The sequence below is a fragment of the Pristiophorus japonicus genome, chromosome 2 (genome assembly GCF_044704955.1).
Source record: "Pristiophorus japonicus isolate sPriJap1 chromosome 2, sPriJap1.hap1, whole genome shotgun sequence".
In the NCBI taxonomy this organism is placed as follows: Eukaryota; Metazoa; Chordata; class Chondrichthyes; family Pristiophoridae; genus Pristiophorus; species Pristiophorus japonicus.
Genome location: NC_091978.1, coordinates 47,355,909 through 47,376,409, shown reverse-complemented (window position 1 = coordinate 47,376,409; position 20,501 = coordinate 47,355,909). Strand labels below are relative to the sequence as shown.

Genomic DNA, 20,501 nt, shown 5'->3' with positions numbered 1-20,501 from the left:
CAGCATTTCCAAACCATCATGTGGTGGCCCGCTGAACCTCCCTTCCCAGAAACATTCGTACATCTTTCCTCATTTTTAAAATATCTACATCTTTGATCACGTCTGCAGTCATCTCCTATATTGCCTTTTCTGCTTAAAGTTCATCCTCTGCTCCCTTTGTAAAGCTCCTGAGGGTATTTCTCTATGTTAAAGCACAGTATTAATGTAAGTTATTGTTATGAACAAATGAACAAATATGGGTTGATTTTAACTCCGGGCAGAATCATAAGAACATAAGAAATAGGAGCAGGAGTAGGCCATACGGCCCCTCGAGCCTGCTCCGCCGTTCAATAAGATCATGGCTGATCTGATCATGGACTCAGCTCCACTTCCCCGCCCGCTCCCCATAACCCCTTATCGTTTAAGAAACTCTATTTCTGTCTTAAATTTATTCAATGTCCCGGCTTCCACAGCTCTCTCAGGAGGCGAATTCCACAGATTTACAACCCTCTGAGAGAAGAAATTTCTCCTCATCTCAGTTTTAAATGGGCGGCCCCTTATTCTAAGATTGTGCCCTCTAGTTCTAGTCTCCCCCATCAGTGGAAACATCCTCTCTGCATCCACCTTGTCAAACCCCCTCATAATCTTATACCTTTTGATAAGATCACCTCCCATTCTTCTGAATTCGAATGAGTAGAGGCCCAACCTACTCAACCTTTCCTCATAAGTTAACCCCCTCATCCCTGGAATCAACCTAAAGAACGTTCTCTGAACTGCTTCCGAAGCAAGTATATCCTTTCATAAATATGGAAACCAAAACTGCACGCAGTATTCCAGGTGTGGCCTCACCAATACCTTATACAGCTGTAGTAAGACTTCCCTGCTTTTATACTCCATCCCCTTTGCAATAAAGGCCAAGATTCCATTGGCCTTCCTGATCACTTGCTGTACCTGCATACTATCCTTTTGTGTTTCATGCACAAGTACCCCCAGGTCTCGCTGTACTGCAGCACTTTGCAATCTTTCTCCATTTAAATAATAACTTGCTCTTTGATTTTTTTTCTGCCAAAGATCATGACCTCACACTTTCCAACACTATACTCCATCTGCCAATTTTTTGCCCACTCACTTAGCCTGTCTATGTCCTTTTGCAGATTTTTAGTGTCCTCGTCGCACATTGCTTTTCCTCCCATCTTTGTATCATCAGCGAACTTGGCTACATTACACTCAATCCCTTCTTCCAAGTCGTTAATATAGATTATAAATAGTTGTGGTCCCAGCACTGATCCCTGCGGCACCCCACTTGTTATTGGCTGCACGGAATGCCCAAAGGGGATGACGCATCTGGTAGAAGAGAATGGTGTGAAGCCTGGCTCAGTTTAATACTGGACATCTGTCACCCACCCAGAGCTAGCGGGATGACGTCAAGTCTGGCGGGTGGGAGTGGGGATTGAGGTGGGAGCCAAACACCGCCAGACACTCAAGCGAACTTTCATCGGCATAAGTAAATGCCAGGAGTGGGGGGGGGGGGGGGGGAGAATGATTGCAGAACCGATGCCGGTTGGGGGGAGGGATAAGAAAGATCATGAGTGGGGAGTCTCCAGAATTCTTTGCAGAGGAGTGTTGTGTACACGTAAATAACTGAAAAACTGAGCCATGAGTAATTGAACTTAACTGTGCTTTTATACAACCCAAAATGGAGTCCCAAACCAGCATGAACCAGAATGAATACAGCACTTATGAATAGCTCCCACAGGGTCCTCATGCCCATCTAGTGAGCTGTAACAAATAAATAGAGTATGACCACAACAAGGAGCATTCCTGTTCCTCCTACTCCCCAAGGAATCCATCCAATAATTTAACTTACCTTGGCCCCTCCCATGAGGTTTCTCTAGTGGATTTGGCACCAGACGGAGCTCCCTCCACACCCCCGAGTCGCATTGCCGATTATGACAATTAGGCCATGACGTTTACATTTCAGTTAGGCCCCCGCCTGCCTGTAGTACGAGATCGGCTAACATTGAAATCAATGAAAATAAAATGGCGCTGGGCAGGAACTGAGTGACCTTGTTCCAGTAAGTTGACTCGCCCGATTTTAACCCCTCCCACTCACTGGTCCCGCCGGCAAGGGGAAGTTAAAATCAACCCCAGTGTGTCGGAATGATGAGTCACCTCATTTGAAGTTTTACGAATAAAGTGATGACATCATCTACCTTAAATTCATAATAAGGAGCATGGCAGAACTTGCCTAGCCAAGAAATGGTATGATAGAGTTAGGTAATGTGATGTAATAAAAACAACGTCATTCAATGACAAGTGCTCCTACACATATCAATGATTGGGCACAGAATTTGTTCCAATTGACTTACTATTATGTCTTCCAAGTACAGTATGTGTTTACATGCAATTTTCTGAATGCAGCCCAGTCTTTGTCTGCTCCATGTACTGAGGTGGTTGGAGATCTCAGGTAAAGCGGAGACATTCTCCCACCTGTAAACTGATCCCAATACCATAAATTATGGAGAGGCCTAAAGCCTGACGACAGGGTTTGTGCTTCTGGGCTCTTTTTACACTCTGCTTTCTCTTCAAGTCACGTGACTCCCTCAGACTAGTAATTTTTCATGAGAGTCGTGCAGCTATGCAGGAGAGAACAGCGCGCGACTTATTGTATGAATGTGACACGGAGGATAAAGGGTAGGAAAGAAAAGTCAAAAATGACACCAACATGAAAGACAAGAAAAAATCAAAAGAGCATTTAGCTGAAGATGAGGAAGAAGAAGAAATACAGGAGAAAAGAAAGAAAAAGAAGTCAGCATCGAAGGAAGAGTCAAACAAAAGGTCCAAGTCGAAGGGGTCGGTTGAAGATGATAATGAGGACGATGAAAAACCTCGAAAGGAAAAGAAAAAAGGGAAGAAATCCAAGCAGGGCTCAGATGACAGCGATGAAGAAAAAAAAGGAAAGAAAAAGGATAAAAGGAAAGGAGATAAATCGAAAGGCAAAAATTCCAAAAAAGCATACAACTATCAAGAAATTTACGAGCAAGAACTTATGCAGTATTGCACCGAATCCTCAGATGATGGGGGGGATATGTACCACAAGAAGAAAGGTCATTATTATACCAATGTCTTTTTAGTTGACTTTATCTCTCTAGATTCATTTAATTTGTGTCTTTTTTTTAATTGAGATATGGGGTGCTACTTTCTATAGGACACTATCCCAATTCTAATTTAAACAACTTAAAGAGTAAAGGACAATACACCAAATACAAATCAAGTCGTAGAATCATAGACATTTTCAGCACAGAAGGAGGCCATTCGGCCCATCGCGCCCGTGCTGGCCGAAAAAGAGCCACCCAGCCTGATCCCACTTCTCAGCTCTTGGTCCGTAGCCCTGTAGGTTACGGCACTTCAAGTGCACATCCAGGTACTTTTTAAATGTGATGCGGCTTTCAACCAGGCAGTGAGTTCCAGACCCCCACCACCCTCCGGGTGAAGAAAGTTCTCTTGATCTCCCCTCTAATCCATCTACCAATTACTTTAAATCTATGCCCCCTGGTTATTGACCTCTCTGCTAATGGAAACAGGTCCTTCCTATCCACTCTATCCAGGCCCCTCATAATTTTATGCATCTCAATTAAGTCTCCCCTCAGCCTCCTCTGTTCCAAAGAAAATAATCCCAGCCTATCCAATCTTTCAGATAGATTCAGTCAGATCGATGCTATGTATTAATGAAGGGTTCCATACAAAACATTCACCTGACTTTCACCTTCATATGCTGACTAGCCATTTCTAGCATTTCCCATTCTTTTCTCAGATATCTGGCACTTGCAATTTTTAAAAATATAAACAAGCGGTCTTGTTTGTCTGTTTTCTGAATCACACTGGTCATTGCTTTAACCCGAGCCAAACTTCACCCCTGCAATGTAAAGTTTAACCGCAAAGAGGAGAAAATACACCATTTTAGGTATAGCTAAGGATTTAATGACCATAATCAACAGGATAGCAAAGAAAGACAAACTGATGCAAACTTTCACACGCGCAAGTTTTCACTCTCTTCCAATTTCAAAAATGCATTTGAGGCAATTGCATGATTCCACAAAAGATTGTGATACAGTGTTCGCTATGGGTATAGATTGTGATACAGTGTTCGCTATGGGTATAGATTGTGATACAGTGTTCGCTATGGGTATTGATTGTGATACAGTGTTCGCTATGGGTATAGATTGTGATACAGTGTTCGCTATGGGTATTGATTGTGATACAGTGTTCGTTATGGGTATTGATTGTGATACAGTGTTCGCTATGGGTATAGATTGTGATACAGTGTTCGCTATGGGTATTGATTGTGATACAGTGTTTGCTATGGGTATAGATTGTGATACAGTGTTCGCTATGGGTATAGATTGTGATACAGTGTTCGCTATGGGTATAGATTGTGATACAGTGTTCGCTATGGGTATTGATTGTGATACAGTGTTCGCTATGGGTATAGATTGTGATACAGTGTTCGCTATGGGTATTGATTGTGATACAGTGTTCGTTATGGGTATTGATTGTGATACAGTGTTCGCTATGGGTATAGATTGTGATACAGTGTTCGCTATGGGTATTGATTGTGATACAGTGTTCGTTATGGGTATTGATTGTGATACAGTGTTCGCTATGGGTATAGATTGTGATACAGTGTTCGCTATGGGTATAGATTGTGATACAGTGTTCGCTGTGGGTATAGATTGTGATACAGTGTTCGCTATGGGTATTGATTGTGATACAGTGTTCGCTATGGGTATAGATTGTGATACAGTGTTCGCTATGGGTATAGATTGTGATACAGTGTTCGCTATGGGTATAGATTGTGATACAGTGTTCGCTATGGGTATAGATTTTGATGCATTGTTCTCCGTGGGTATAGATTCTATTACATTGTTTTCTATTCTTTGTGAGCATAGACTCTCTATAATGTTCATCATGCATATTGATTCTAATAGTGTTCTCCATGAATGTAGATTCTAATACAGTAATCTGTACAATTATAGATTCTAATAATGTTTCTCATGATTATTGATTCTGGTATAATTATAGATTCTAATAGTGTATCCCATGAGTATCGATTCTAATACAGTTTTCTCTACAATTATAAATTCTATAGTGTTTTTCATGACTACCGATTCTAATTCAAAGCTCCACATGAGTACAGATTCTAATACAATGCCCTGATATTCACGGGGAGGTGCGGAGGAAGCATGGTAGTGGGAAACCTGGGAATCTCGAGACCTACCAGATATTGGGTTTCAGGCCTCACTTACTTCGGACCAGCAAGTTGGGGACACCTGCTGGCCTTCTCCAGGAAGCTCACTGGTGAAGAACATTTGAATTTGAGGTAGCGGCATCACTGGTAGGGTCAAGTAAGACTTGGGAAAAGTGGTGGGTGACCAGGAGAGGGGGCGACTGGGAGAGGGAGGGTAGGAAGGGGTGACCAGGAAATGGAGGGACGATGGGGAGAGGGGGACGACTGGGAGATGGAGGGGCGATGGGGAGAGGGGGTGACTGGGAGATGGAGCGGTGATGGGGAGAGTGGGGGGCGACTGGGAGATGGAGGGGCGATGGGGAGAGGGGGTGACTGGGAGATGGAGGGGCGATGGGGAGGGGGAGGTGACTGGGAGATGGAGGGGCGATGGGGAGAGGGGGGCGACTGAGAGATGGAGGGGCGATAGGGAGGGGGAGGTGACTGGGAGATGGAGGGGGGATGGGGAGGGGGGGAACGACTGGGAGATGGAGGGGCGATGGGGAGAGGGCAACTGGGAGAAGGAGGGGCGATGGGGAGAGGGGGATGACTGGGAGATGGAGGGGAATGGGGAGCGGGCGACTGGGAGATAGAGGAACGATGGGGAGAGGGCGACATGGAAATGGAGGGGCGATGGGGAGAAGGCGACAAGGAAATGGAGGGGCGATGGGGAGAGGGGGGTGACTGGGAGATGGAGGGGCGATCAAGAGTGGGGCAATTGGGAGAGGCAGACAATGTCCTGACCAGCCCATGGCTTTAACGTGGTGCTGGGAACATTTTACAAACTTGCTTTTGAGGACCACTGGTTAGGCTGCATGTCGACCTGGTTTTCCTAAACGCAGCTGGCCTGGCGCATTTGGGTCCAGGGCCAACCAGGTTGGTAATGGAGGCAGTAACCTTCAGCACATTTAAAAAGTACTCGATGTGCCGTAAGTTACAAGGCGACGGACCAAAAGCTGGAAAGTGGGATTAGGCTGGATAGCTCTTTGTCGGCCGGCGCAGACACAATGGGTCGAAATGGTCTCCTTCTGTGCTGTAAATTTCTATGATTCTATGATTCAAACAAGCATAGGCCACTTATTTGCACATGAAGTGAGCCCTGGACATCTCTTTAGATGTCTATACCAATATGGTGGATGGAGCACTACTGGCATGGAATCATCATCATCATCGCACGCCACCCGCCATATTGGATGCTCTTGTGCAATTTTTACACCTGTATAGAAAAGTCAAGAACACAGATGGAGTGGCAGTATTGGTGAAAGACTATTGGTATAGGTACAACGTCTGAAATCCACCTCGGGACCGAATCCGTGCCGGTTTTTGGGTTTTGCCGGATTTCAGACCTTGCTGTTGGCACTCCTCGCTGCCCGCCGATCCTCTGCTCCTCACCGCCTGCCTATCCTCCACACCTCGCCGCCTGCCAATTCTCGCGGGCCCCTGGTGCTGCGTTATTTATCGGTTTCCTTGTCCCTCACCGCCCAATGTCACCTTCTTGGCCGCCTCAAAATTGTCCGGTTTTCGGACAATCCCGGTTTTCCGAATTGCGGATTTGGGACATTGTACCTGTATTGGCAAAATTGGTTATTTTAGACAAGGAAGTGATACAAATAGAGTCAATATTGTGGGAGCTCAAATATAAAAACGGGCTTGTTACATTAATAAGGGTCGATTACAGATCACCTAATTGCGGAAAGTAAATGGAAGAAGTAATCTGCCGTCGGAATAACAAAATTATTGTTGTGGGAAATTTTAATTAGCCACTTATCAATTGGAACCGAGAATGGAATTCCCAAAATGTACCAGGCTCCTTCCTCAAGCAATATGTTCAGATGCCCACAAGTGTGGAGGTGTTGCTAGATCTGGTTAGTAATGAAATAGATCAGGTAGATGAACTAAATGTGGGTGAGCACCTTGGGAGGAATGACCACAGTATGATAAGGTTTAAGATAGAGAGAAAGTTAGTACAAAAACTGGAACACCAGATTGGAGGATGTTGTAGAGAAAGGATGGGGAGAGGCTGTGGGGGGGTTTTGAAGGATCTGAAAGAGGACATAGTTGTTGGAGAGGACTGATGGGTGAAGGAGAGAGCTTGAGGAGGAAGGAGTTGCTGCTAACGGTTTTCGAAGGGAGATGTACATTGCCTGAGCAAAGAGAGTTACTAATAATGTTGGCAAACACTAGGATTGGCGGGGCGCTCTCATCCTGCCATCATTCCTTTAGCGATCAATGAGGCCATAAGGCAATAAGGCTCACTGAGCCTTACATTTTTCCTTTAGTGGACATCTGATTGCAGTCAGTAGGTTTTTTGCACTTTATTACTGTGTTGCTGTTGCGTTCCACAGGTAACTCTGAAAACAACAACAACTTGTATTTATGTAGTGCCTTTAACGTAGTGAAACGTTCCAAGGCACTTCACAGCAGTGTTATAAAACAAAATTTGACACCGAGCCACATAAGGAGAAATAAGGGCAGGTGACCAAAAGCTTGGTCAAAGAGGTAGGTTTTAAGGAGTGACTTGAAGGAGGAAAGAGAGGTAGAGAGGTGGAGCGGTTTAGGCAGGGAGTTCCAGAGCTTGGGGCCCAGGCAGCTGAAGGCACGGCCACCAATGGTTGAGCGATTATAATCAGAATTAGAATTAGAGGAGCGTAGATATCTCGAGGGGATTGTGGGGCTGGAGGAGATTACAGAGATAGGGAGGGGCGAGGTCATGGAGGCATTTGAAAACAAGGATGTGCATTTTAAAATCAAGACTTTGCTTAACCAGGAGCCAATGTAGGTCAGCAAGCAGAGGGGTGATGGGTGAACGGGACTTGGTGCGAGTTAGGACACGGGCTGCCGAGTTTTGGGTGACCTTGGGTTTACAAAGGGTAGAACAGCCTTTTTAATATCACGAAGCTGAGCCTCGAATCAGAGGCTATGGGGGAAAGCAAATCTGATGGAGCTGCTCCAGCGGTCGGCTTCACTACCATTGTGGAGGCTGCACAGAGACTTTGATGTTGGAGGTGGGGGTGCCAGCCTTTACAGCTACCAGTGAGCTGAGCAGCTCGGACTGCCTGTACAGATCAGTTTGCTGGCTTGTATGTATTTTTCCCAGCGAGGCTTCAGACTTGCCATTGGTGCCCTGAATTCCAGTCCACTGTAAAACAGCTTTTCCACCATCTACAAGGCACAAGTCAGGAGTGTGATGCAATACTCTCCACTTACCTGGATGAGTGCAGCTCCAACAACACTCAAGAAGCTCGACACCATCCAGGACACAGCGGCCCACTTGATTGGCACCCCATCCACCACTTTCAACATTCACTCCCTCCACCACCGGCGCACCGTGGCTGCAGTGTGTACCATCTACAAGATGCACTGCAGCAACTCGCCAAGGCTTCTTCGGCAGCACCTCCCAAACCCACAACCTCCACCACCTAGAAGGACAAGGGCAGCAGGCACATGGGAGCACCACCATCTCCACGTTCCCCTCCAAGTTAGCCATCATGCTGACTTGGAAGTATATTGCCATTCCTTCATCGCTGGGTCACAATCCTGGAACTCCCTCCCAAACAGCCCTGTGGGAGTACTTTCACCACAAGGCCTGCAGCGGTTCAAGAAGGCGGCTCACCACTACCTTCTCGAGGGCAATTAGGGATGGGCAATAAATGCTGGCCTTGCCAGTGATGCCCATATCCCACGAATGAATTTTTGAAAAGTTCACAGCAGCAGCATTGTGGAAAGAAAGAAAGACTTACATTTATATAGCACCTTTCACGACCACCGGACATCACAAAGCGCTTTACAGCCAATAAAGTACTTTTGGAGTGTAGTTACTGTTGTAATGTGAACTACTTGTAGTGGGAACAGTTTTGTAATATAAACAGATCGGGAAGTGATGCCATCAGGTACTAGCTGCATTATCCATTTTATATCATGCATTGCACTGTTATCAATGAGGTTGGCTGAACGCAATTGATATTTGGGGATTGGTCTGGTCTGCACTACAATTTTACATATACAGAAGCTCATCAGTTGCCGGTAGCAACATATCTGGTGCAATTTAATGCTATCCATTATGGGAGTACGCCTGCAATTTATAGCTCTCTACTCCCAGCATGTTACATTTTTGAATTTATTTTACCATAATTACTCTAAATATTCCGTGTTTCAAACTGCTCTTGCAGCTGAGCCCGCACTTCCTGCATCCTCAACAGTGTCTCCACTGGCCCTGATATCCAGGTAATAATTGTGGCATACCTGGGATAATGATCAGAGAACCATCCCTGTCTTTGCTTTAGGTACTGGTTCTATCCCATGCTTACATGGGGCCTACCTTGCCTTTCAAAAGACGGCAGAATAGCATATCACTAGACCTTATTTGGGGCTTTTAGCTCCCAAACAAATTTATGAAACAGTAATCGAACACACAAATCGCAGCAGTAACAAAACGTATGGACTGCGAAAATATTTGAGGAGCCTCTCACGGTCAGGATGTAACTCCGCTGTTGATGTTCATGGGGTCCAGGGAACAGACTACGAGTAGCTGGCTTTTGGCAGGTTGGGGGTGAATCTGGGCCGTTCCCATGCTGAACTGCGTGGAAAGTCCTGTGGAAATCTGCCAACCCACGTGCGGGGAGGGGTTGGGGAGGTGAGGCGGGAAGGTGCTCTCGGGTTCCTTCCCCTCGTAAAGAAAGCTTTGGTGCCCTTCGGAGCCCTCTGTGCCTGGTCACTGCTTGTGAAAAAAGAACATCTTCAGAGATCCAAGGCCCATTCCAGGCCTGGACGCCTCAGATGGACCCTACAGCCACCCCTGTCAGTCAGTTGAGACCAGGCATACCTGTGCCAACCTTACACTGGGTTCCTACCGCGCGGCCAGGCATGCGGGACTGCCCAGTTTAGGGTGTTCCCGTCTTCCTTACATCAGTAGCTTTGTTAGGAGGCTCCAGTTCTATCGGAGGTGCCGTCTTTCGGATGAGACATTAAACCGAGGCCCCATCTGCTCTCTCAGGTGCACGTAAAAGATCCCATGGCACTATTTCAAAGAAGAGCAGGGGAATTAACCCTGTTATCCTGGCCAATATTTATCCCTCAATCAACAAAACAAGAAACAGATTATCTGGTCATTATCACATTGCTATTTGTGGGAGCTTGCTGTGCATAATTTGGCTGCCGTGTTTCCCACATTACAACACTTCAAAAGTAGTTCATTGGCTGTAAGGTGCTTTGGGACGACTGCTGGTCGTGAAAGGTGCTATATAAATGCAAGTCTCTTCTTTTTTTACGTGAAAAATAATTCATATCATAGAATCATAGAAATTTACAGCACAGAAGAAGGCCATTTCGGCCCATCATGTCCGCACCAGCCAACAAAGAGCTATCCAGCCTAATCCCACTTTCCAGTTCTTGGTCCGTAGCCTTGTAGGTTACGGCACTTTAAGTGCATATCCAAGTACTTTTTAAATGTGGTGAGGGTTTCTATCTCTACCACCCTTTCAGGCAATGAGTTCCAGACCCTTACCACCCTCTGGGTGAAGAAATTTACCCTCAAATCCCCTCTAAACCTTCTACCAATTCTTTTAATCTATGCCCCCTGGTTGTTGACCCCTCTGCTAAGGAAAGTAGGTCCATCCTATCCACTCTATCTAAGCCCCTCATAATTTTATACACCTCAATAAGATCTCCACTCAGCCTCCTCTGTTCCAAAGAAAACAAATCCCGCCTATCCATTCTTTCCTCATAGCTAAATTTCTCCAGTCCAGGCAACATCCTCGTAAATCTCCTTTGTATCGTCTCTAGTGCAATCACATCTTTCCTGTAATGTGGTGACCAGAACTGTATGCAGTACTCTATAGCTATGGCCTAACTAGTGTTTTATACAGTTCAAGCATGACATTCCTGCTCTTGTATTCTATGCCTCGGCTAATAAAGGCAAGTATTCCATATGCCTTCTTAACCACCTTATCTACCTAGCCTGCTACCTTCAGGGATCTATGGACATGCACTCCAAAGTCCCTTTGTTCCTCTACACTCTGTGTCCTACCATTTAATGTATATTCCCTTGCCTTGTTAGCCCTCCCCAAATGCATTACCTCACACTTCTCCAGATTGAATTCCATTTGCCACTGTTCTGCCCACCTGACCAGTTCATTGATATCTTTCTGCAGTCTACAGCTTTCTTCTTCATTATCAACCATACAGCCAATTTTAGTATCATCTGCAAACTTCTTAATCAAACCCCCTACATTCAAGTCTAAATCATTGATGTATACCACAATAAGCAAGGGATCTATTACTGAGCCCTGTGGAGCCCCACTGGAAACACCCTTCCAGTCACAAAAACACCCATCAACCATTACCCTTTGCTTCCTGCCTCTGAGCCAATTTTGAATCCAACTTGCCACTTTGCGCTGAATCCCATGGGCTTCTACTTTCATGGCCAGTCTGCCTTGTGTGACCTTTTCAAAGGCCTTGCTAAAATCCATATACACTACATCAAACGTACTACCCTCACTGACCCTGCTTGTTGGCTTCTTAAAACATTCAATCAAGTTAGTCAGACTCGACCTTCCTTTAACAAATCCATGCTGACTGTCCTTGATTAATCCGTGTCTTTCTAAATGAAGATTTACCCTGTCCTTCAGAATTTTTTCCAATAATTTTCCCACCACCGAGGTTAGCCTGACTGGCCTGCAATTACTCGGTCTATCCCTTTCTCCCTTCTTAAACAAAGGCACCACTTTAGCAGTTCTCCAGTCCTCCGGCACCATACCTGTAGTCAGAGAGGATTGGAAAATGATGGTCAGATGCTATTTCCTCTTTTTCTTTTCTTAACAGCCTGGGATACATTTTATCCAAGCCTGTGGATTTATCTATCCTCTTTCAAAGCTGCTAAACCCCTTAATACTTCCTCTCTCACTATGTTTATTTGATCTAATATTTCACACACCTCCTCCCTGATTGCAATATCTGCATCGCCCCTCTCTTTTGTGAAAACAGATGCAAAGTATTCATTAAGAACTATACCCATGTCTTCCGCCTTCACACATAGATTACCTTTATGGTCACTAATAGGCTCTACTCTTTCTCTAGTTAGCCTCTTGCCCTTAATGTATTTATAAAATATCTTTGGGTTTTCCTTGATTTTACTTGCCAAAATGTTTTCATGCTCTCTCTTTGCTTTCCTAATTTCCTTTTTAATTTCACTCCTGCATTTGCTATACTCCTCTAGAGTCTCTGCAGTATGGAGCCCTCGCTATCTATCATAAGCCTCCCTTTTTTTCTTTATCCTACCCATATTTAGCAACATTTTGCTGAAACTGATACCGTGATCAATTTTCATATGCAGTGATTCGATTTAATTTTCTCATCAATTACGGGAGTTATCTGCCGTAAACCACCTTTGAAACCTGCATTTCAAACACATTGATTTGTAAAGTGCAGACTGAAAAATGCCCCTGAAACAGTAAGCTGTCTTTTCAGTTCAGACACCTATCTCAACAAATCACACAGCATGGAGCCAAACTCCTGCTGTAACTTTGGAATAGCTGCAAACACTGCTGGGACCCAGATGGGCTGAAAGTTGAGCTGTAAGTTCATGCGGGAGTAGGGCCAGGGGCAGGGGCTCCCTCCATCAGAGGTTCCTGTGCCCAGACTTCACTGAAACCCGATATAAAATTGGAGGTTTAGGGAGAACTAACATACTTGCTCCTTGGGGGCGGGACTGGGTACATCCTGTGGGTTAAGACTTGGGAGTCCTGCCTGCCCCAAGAATCGTAAGCCACAATATTTTTACCTCATGTAACTGCAGGCCCTTACAAATGGGGGCAATTGCTGTATTTCTGGGAGGGGTCCTCCAGACACCATCTCCAGAGATGCCAGATTTCCCAACAACTTGGGCTAGGCGGGCACCTGAGTTATGGTCCTTGAGGCACAGGCGCCCTCTGGCCTCATGCAAATCAAGTGTGCTCCCCCTGACTCTGCATCGTCCAATGCTGTCAGCACCAGAGGGCAATGGCAAGCGTAAATCTGGGGCTGGGGCCCCAAGAAATTTCAGGGTCCCTGTTTGTATTCGAAGGGGTGACTTGGCTACTGGCTCAAGTAAGCTGCCCGGTGGCCAATTGAACTGTCACCGCAACAACGTGTCAAGTAAATCTGGGAGCTGATTTCTGTGAGTGAAGCTATACTTTAACCCCTCCTGTTCTGTGACAGAATTAACGAGGTCAATACCATGCTAAACCTTCGACAAAGTGCTTCAGTTGGGTCACAAATGCATTCAGCAAATGTAAGGTTTAATGAAACAATGATATAGAATTTTACAGCACAGAAACAGGCCATTCGGCCCAACTGGTCTATGCCGGTTTTTATGCCCCACGCGAACCTACTCCCACTTTACTTCATCTAACCCGATCAGCTTACCTTCTATTCCGTTCTCCCTTATGTACTTATCTAGCTTACCCTTAATTAGTTTCAATTGTTCAAGGGTCATCAGCTTGTTGTTTTTGTGCACCTGAAACATCAAATAAATATGCTTTGCCCAAGCTTGGACTCCTCACTTACACTCAGGCCCAGGTATTCCAATGCAATTGGGCTTCTCATTTGTCCTGTAACTTTTTAAATCACAGTTTACACTGAGATCCTAAAGTAACTTATCTACTTGGCCTGCTACCTTCAGGGATCTGTGGACATTGGGTCCTTAAAATAGCTTGAATTCATGAATCTTTGCATGCAGTGACTTCCTAGTCTTTTTTATTTGTTATTGGGATGTGGGTGACACTGCTATGCTGTATTTATTGACTGCTCCAAGTTTCTCTGAGAAATCCTACTGCAACTGTACAGAGTATTGGTGAGACCACACCTAGAGTACGGCATGCAGTTTTGGTCTCCTTATTTAAGGAGTGATATACTTGCATTGGAGACAGTTCAGAGAAGGTTCACTAGGTTGATTCTGGAGATGAGGGGGTTGACTTATGAGGAAAGGTTGAGTAGGTTGGGCCTGTACTCATTGGAGTTCAGAAGATTGAAAGGTGATCTTATTGAAACGTATAAAATAACGAGGGGGCTCGACTAGGTAGATGCAGAGAGGATATTTCCACTCATAGGGAATTCTAGAACTAGGGGGCATAGTCTCAGAATAAGGGGCCGCCCATTTAAAACTATGAGGAGGAATTTCTTCACTCAGACGATTCCAAATCTGTGGAATTCTCTGCCCCAGAGAGCTGTGGAGGCTGGGTCACTGAATATACTTAAGGTGGAGATAGACAGATTTTTGAGTGATAAGGGAGTGAAGGATTATGGGGAGCGGGCAGGGAAATCAGAAAGCCCCCATGGAAGTTCCCTGCGGTTAAAATGTACCCGACGACTCATGTTGGATTACAGTTGTATGGGTAGTAGTAGTCCTCTGGTATGCGGTGCAAGTGGCCATTCTTCAGGTGTGAATTTAGGCAGTTAGGTTTAGGGGGCAATTTTACTGAGGAAGGTTTCACAGCCAATGTTTTCCTCGTCCAACATCCCCAAGGGGCTGCTGGATAGCGATCAGGAATGGATACCATGACTGATTAATACCTGCCTATCCCAAGGATACTGAGGCTATCACGGCCCTGGCTGAGATCAGGTAACCGAGCATCGACCAGGAATGGTAAGGTTGGTTTGTCTGCCATCACCTCAGTTTGCCAGACAATCAGTTTTAACTGGAGCAGCTGTGTTCATTAATATCTTTTCGAAGACTGCATATCGCAATATTTAAAAAAAAATCATTCTTTAGCTGTGGACATTGCTGGCCATGCCGGTTTATTGCTCAGCCTTAGTTACCTTTCTTAAGTGATTTGGTACAATGGAGCGGTTTGCTAGGTCACTTCAGGGGGCAGTTATGAGTCAACCGTGTTGGTGTGGGACTAGAGTCACACATAGGTCAGACCAAGTAAAGAGGGCAGGTTTCCTTCTCTAAAGGACATTAGTGAACCAGTTGGGTTTTTACAAAAAAAAAAATCAACATCTTTACGGTCCCTTTTACTGATACAGGTATTTGTTTCTAATGCTGAATTCAAACCCTTAACGTTGACATTTGAACTTGTGTTCCTCAGATTATGAGTCCAGGCCTCTGGATTGCTGGTCGAGTATCATAATCACTGTGCTGTTACCGTACTTGCATTGCTTCTCTGAGGGTTGTAAATCTGTGGAATTCGCTGCCTCAGAGAGCTGTGGAAGCTGGGACATTGAATAAATTTAAGACAGAAATAGACAGTTTCTTAAACAATAAGGGGATAAGGGGTTATGGGGAGCCCGTGGGGAAGTGGAGCTGAGTCCATGATCAGATCAGCCGTGATCTTATTGAATGGCGGAACAGGCTCGAGGGGCCATATGGCCTACTCCTGTTCTTATTTCTTATGTTCTATGTAGGCCTTCATTGCAAGAGGATTTGAGTACAGGAGCAAGGATGTCTTACTACAGTTATATAGGGCCTTGGTGAGACCGCACCTGGAGTATTGTGTGCAGTTTTGGTCTCCTTACCTAAGAAAGGATATACTTGCCAAAGAGGGAGTGCAGCGAAGGTTCACCAGACTGATTCCTGGGATGGCAGGACTGTTGTATGAGGACAGATTGGCTTGACTAGGCCTGTATTCACTAGTTTAGAAGAATGAGAGGGGATCTCATTGAAAGGTATAAAATTCTGACGGGGTTGGATAGACTGAATGCGGGGAGGATGTTTCCCCTGGCTGGGAAGTCTAGAACAAGGGGTCACAGTCTCAGGATACAGGGTAGGAAATTTAGAACCGAGATGAGGAGAATTTTTTTTCACTCAGAGAGTGGTGAACCTGTGGAATTCTCTGCCACAGAAGGCTGTGGAGGCCAAGTCACTGACTATATTTAAGAGGGAGATAGATAGATTTCTAGAAACAAAAAACATCAAAGGGTATGAGGAAAAAGCGCGAATATGGTGTTGAGATACAGGATCAGCCATGATCATATTGAATGGTGGTGCAGACTCGAAAGGCCGATTGGCCTACTACTGCTCCTATTTTCTATGCTTCCAAGCTGGACAGATGCATTCAGAGCAAGTAGCAGGAATACTACAACGACCTGCCGTTTGCATGCAACATGCGAGCGGCACGTGTTAAAAGATATGCCGTGCAGATTTGACCTCACCAAGCTCATTGTGTGGCTGTGACCTCAATGACTTTTGAATAAAGGCTCGGTCGACACGCGGGGAAAAGGATACTCTCTGTTTATTCGAGCACCTGTAAATCCCGTTGTTCAGTAAAACTGCTGGTAATGTTATCGGCATCACATTCGAGAATGTAAAGGAGGGAGTCAGCTGAGCTGTGGAGACGACAGGGCCTCAGGAAACATGAATCTCTCTGGATTGTTTTTCTTATCTTTTAAGATTCTAAGGGAGATCATGTCGAGATTAGGCCCACGGTAACTGATCCTGTTGCCTGCATGGCAAATTTTGTTTTAAATCCACTTCAAGGGTAATGCACTAAATTGCCATGTAATTTAAATGTCATAAAGCAAGATACTTCTCCACCTACTAGTCTTAATAAATCCTCTATTCAATGCTTTAACACTGCTGATTACTGGAAACAGGCATCATGAACTGGGAATGCTGTTCATAGTTGAGGTGAACGTCGTACTTTGTAGGCCCGATTCGAACCCTACTCGCCCGGTGGAAACTGGGCAGACAGGCACTTAAACTCACCCTTGGGACCAACCCATGAGTTCCGATTTTGAGCAGGGAAGGGGGACACTCACCGGAAGCCAGCAGAATTCTTCTTTAAATCCTTCGTGACATCATCGGGGCCCCGACTGCAATTTTAACCGCAGCCTGCGTGGGGGAAACTGTTGTGGCTTCTTCACCAGGCCAACCTCGCGGGAAGAGGAGCCAGGGACTGAAGAGGCCAGAAAAGGCTAAGTGGTTTTCCTTTATTTTTTACTGTCCCTCTGGGGCCAGGAGCAGTAGGGTGCTACTTCCGGTCCAACAAGGAAGGTTCAGGCTTGCCGTGGCCCAGGCTTCCACCCCATTCCCGAATTGCAAGTCCACCCTGATACTCCCCGTCCCCTCATGGGTAGTCCCTCAAAATCGAGGAAGACTTGCTTCCACTCTAAAAGTAAGTTCTCAGGTGACTGACTGTCCAATGCGGGAATTACAGCCTCTGTCACAGGTGACAGACAGTCATTGAAGGAAAAGGTGGGTGGGGAGTCTGGTTTGCCGCATGCTCCTTCCGCTGTCTGCGCTTGATTTCTGCACGCTCTTGGCGACGAAACTCGAGGTGCTCAGCGCCCTCCCAGATGCTCTTCCTCCACTTAGGGCAGTCTTTGGCCAGGGACTTCCAGGTGTCTGTGGGGATGTTGCACTTTATCAAGGAGGCTTTGAGGGTGTCCTTGAAATGTTTCTTCTGCCCACCTGGGGCTCGCTTGCCGTGTAGGAGTTCCGAGTAGAGCGCTAGCTTTGGGAGTCTCGTGTCAGGCATGCGAACAGTGTGGCCCACCCAATGGAGCTGGTCGACTGGGGTCAGTGCTTCGATGCTGGGGATGTTGGCCTGGTCGAGGACACTGATGTTGGTGCATCTGTCCTCCCTTCATGTACCTGAATGCTAGGGACCATTCCTCTGGTCCCGGGCAGTAGTCTCCCGCGACCGACATTCTGCTCTCACACGCCCGATGGCCAGCTGCTGCTTCCCAGCAGTTTTGGCCGGGGGATTGACGGGGCCAATGTTCAAAACCCCTGGCGCATCACGTAGCTGAGGTCAGGATGATGGGCCCTCTGTCTCAGTGGGCGGCTAACTCCCACCCTGAGTTATAATGGGGGCCATTCATATCACCAATGCTAAGAATGCGTCAGATTGTTCAAAGCAGGAGAACCACTGATGAGGAGATAAACTTGAGGAAGATATTAGACGGACAAAAACAAAAAGGCAGATAAACAACAACAACAACAACAATAGCTTGTATTTATATAGCGCCTTTAAAAGGGGCTTCACAGCAGTGTTATAAGACAAAACAAATAAATTTGACACCGGGCCACAGAAGAAATTAGGGCAGACTTGGTCAAAGAGATAGGTTTTAAGGAGCGCCTTAAAGGAGGAAAGAGGGGTAGAGAGACGGAGAGGTTTAGGCAGGGAATTCTAGAGCTTGGGGCCCAGGCACATGAAGGCACGGCCACCAATGGTTGAGCAATTATAATCAGGGATGCTCAAGAGGGCAGAATTTGAGGAGTGCAGACATCTCTGGGGGGGTTGTGAAACTGGAGTTAATAACAGAGATAGGGAGGGGCGAGGCCATGGTAGGATTTGTAAACAAGAATGAGAATTTTGAAATCGAGGCGTTGCTTAACCGGGAGCCAATGTAGGCCAGCGAGCACAGGGAGGGGTAATGGGTGAACGGGACTTGGTGCGAGTTAGGACACGGGCTGCTGAGTTTTGGATGACCTCAAGTTTACATAGGGTAAAATGCGGGGGCCAGCCAGGAGTGTGTTGGAATAGTCAAGTCTAGAGGTAACAAAGGCATGGATGAGGGTTTCAGCAGAAGATGAGCTGAGGCAAGGGCGGAGACAGGTAATGTTACGGAGGTGGAAATAGATAAAAATGAAGAGAATTTAAAACTGAGTGGTATTGGTGGTACAGCCATCCAAAATAAAGCCTTATATAATTCAACTGTGGCTGTGCTTCCTGAAGGGTGACTATACAAATACTGAGAACGTGAGGAAAGTACAAAAGCGCAAGTCAGTCATTCATTTTCTATATTCGGGAAGAATTGTTGTTTAATGGTTGATTGCTGAACATTTCCAACGAGCGGCTTCTGCATCCTTTCTATTTTAGTGATTCATACTGGGCAGATCACTGGGATGTGGTGTAAAATATTTAGTGCAGCCCAGCGCTGAGTATCTATTGCAATAGAAACACATTTCATCACACCTGATCCATTGCTCTCACAATACACATCAGTGGAGAGTAGTTCCAAGCCTTTGTTCCAGTTGACACTGAGTATGAGATGAAGCAAATCTGGCAAAGCTAAACTGGCGGAGGGGGTGGGGGGTAATCCCGGTTCAGATCTGCTTTGTGCCCTGCTATTTTTTAAATTGTTATTAATATTTTTCCTCATTCTGTTAGTTTTCCCCGACAGCGTACAGCATTACCTCAACTCTGTCATGTAATGGTACTGTTGCAGGCCTGCATTTAGCACTAATCAATTCATAGAATCATAGATGTTTATAGCACCATTTCGGCCCATCGTGTCCATGCCTGCCAACAAGAGGCTATCCAGCCTAATCCCACTTTCTAGCACTAGGTCTGTAACCCTGCATCTCACTGCACTTCAGGTGCGCATCCAAGTACTTTTTAAATGTGGTAAGGGTTTCTGCCTCTATCACCCTTTCAGGCAGTGAGTTCCAGACCCCCACAACCCTCTGGGTGAAGAAATGTCCCCTCAACTATTGGGAATGTATGAATTTAGCATTAAGGCATGACAGAAACATTTGATATAAAGGCATTGTTAGAGATATCCTTCTCAAGGCCTGCAGAGGGTGCTGTGTGATGCTGATCTTTGACAATTCCTTCCCATTGGTCATATCTAAAGAGATCGCTATCCAGTGTCCCCTCTCAGTAAACTGCTCCCCTACTCCCCCTCCCCACCTCAAATGACCTTCCAACACCAACTCTCTAGGTTAATCGAAAGCCACTCAGACAAGATACCAGGGCCAGCTGATACCCATGGAACTATTCCGTGAGACAACGTTGTTTGGAGACGGAAAGACGAATGTAATGCAGAAACATCCAGCTGATTTGGATGTTCTGCCATGTTTACGACCATTATTTTCTTCTGGTAGTGATAATAACGATGACCTAGAGTATTTAAATTAATTAGGAGAAAGAATAGAGCAGTTTGCATTACATTGCATCTCTCTTATCTCAAAGCACTTCATAGCCAGTGAGTTACTTTTGAGGTGCAGTCTCTTTTGTTATGCAGACCAATGCAGCAGCAAATTTGCACACAGCAAGGTCTCATAAACAACAAATGAGATAAATGAACAAGGTAGTCTGTTTTAATGGTGTTGGTTGAGGGAGAAAAATTGGTCAGGCAACTTCCTTTTCTTTTCTTTGAAAAGTCACGAACAGGCAGAAAGAATCTCAGTTTAACATTGTTGGGCAAGTGTGGGGTGGGGAGGGCATGGATTGGGCAGTACCTGGATCAACCTGATTTCCACCCCATGTAACAACCATCTCAAATAGGGGGCAAGGGGGTCAGAGGGGGCGAACGG

At 45.7% G+C, this 20,501-nt stretch overlaps 1 protein-coding gene across 1 annotated transcript in view; it reads left to right on the top strand.

The window, feature by feature from the left end:
* The first annotated feature begins 2,704 nt into the window (after window positions 1–2,704).
* Window positions 2,705–20,501, top strand: part of loxhd1a (lipoxygenase homology PLAT domains 1a) — a 279,592-nt gene continuing 261,795 nt past the window's right edge. The window contains exon 1 of the mRNA XM_070859753.1: window positions 2,705–3,086. Coding sequence (XP_070715854.1) covers window positions 2,705–3,086 — 382 coding nt within the window. The remainder of the gene's footprint in view (window positions 3,087–20,501) is intronic.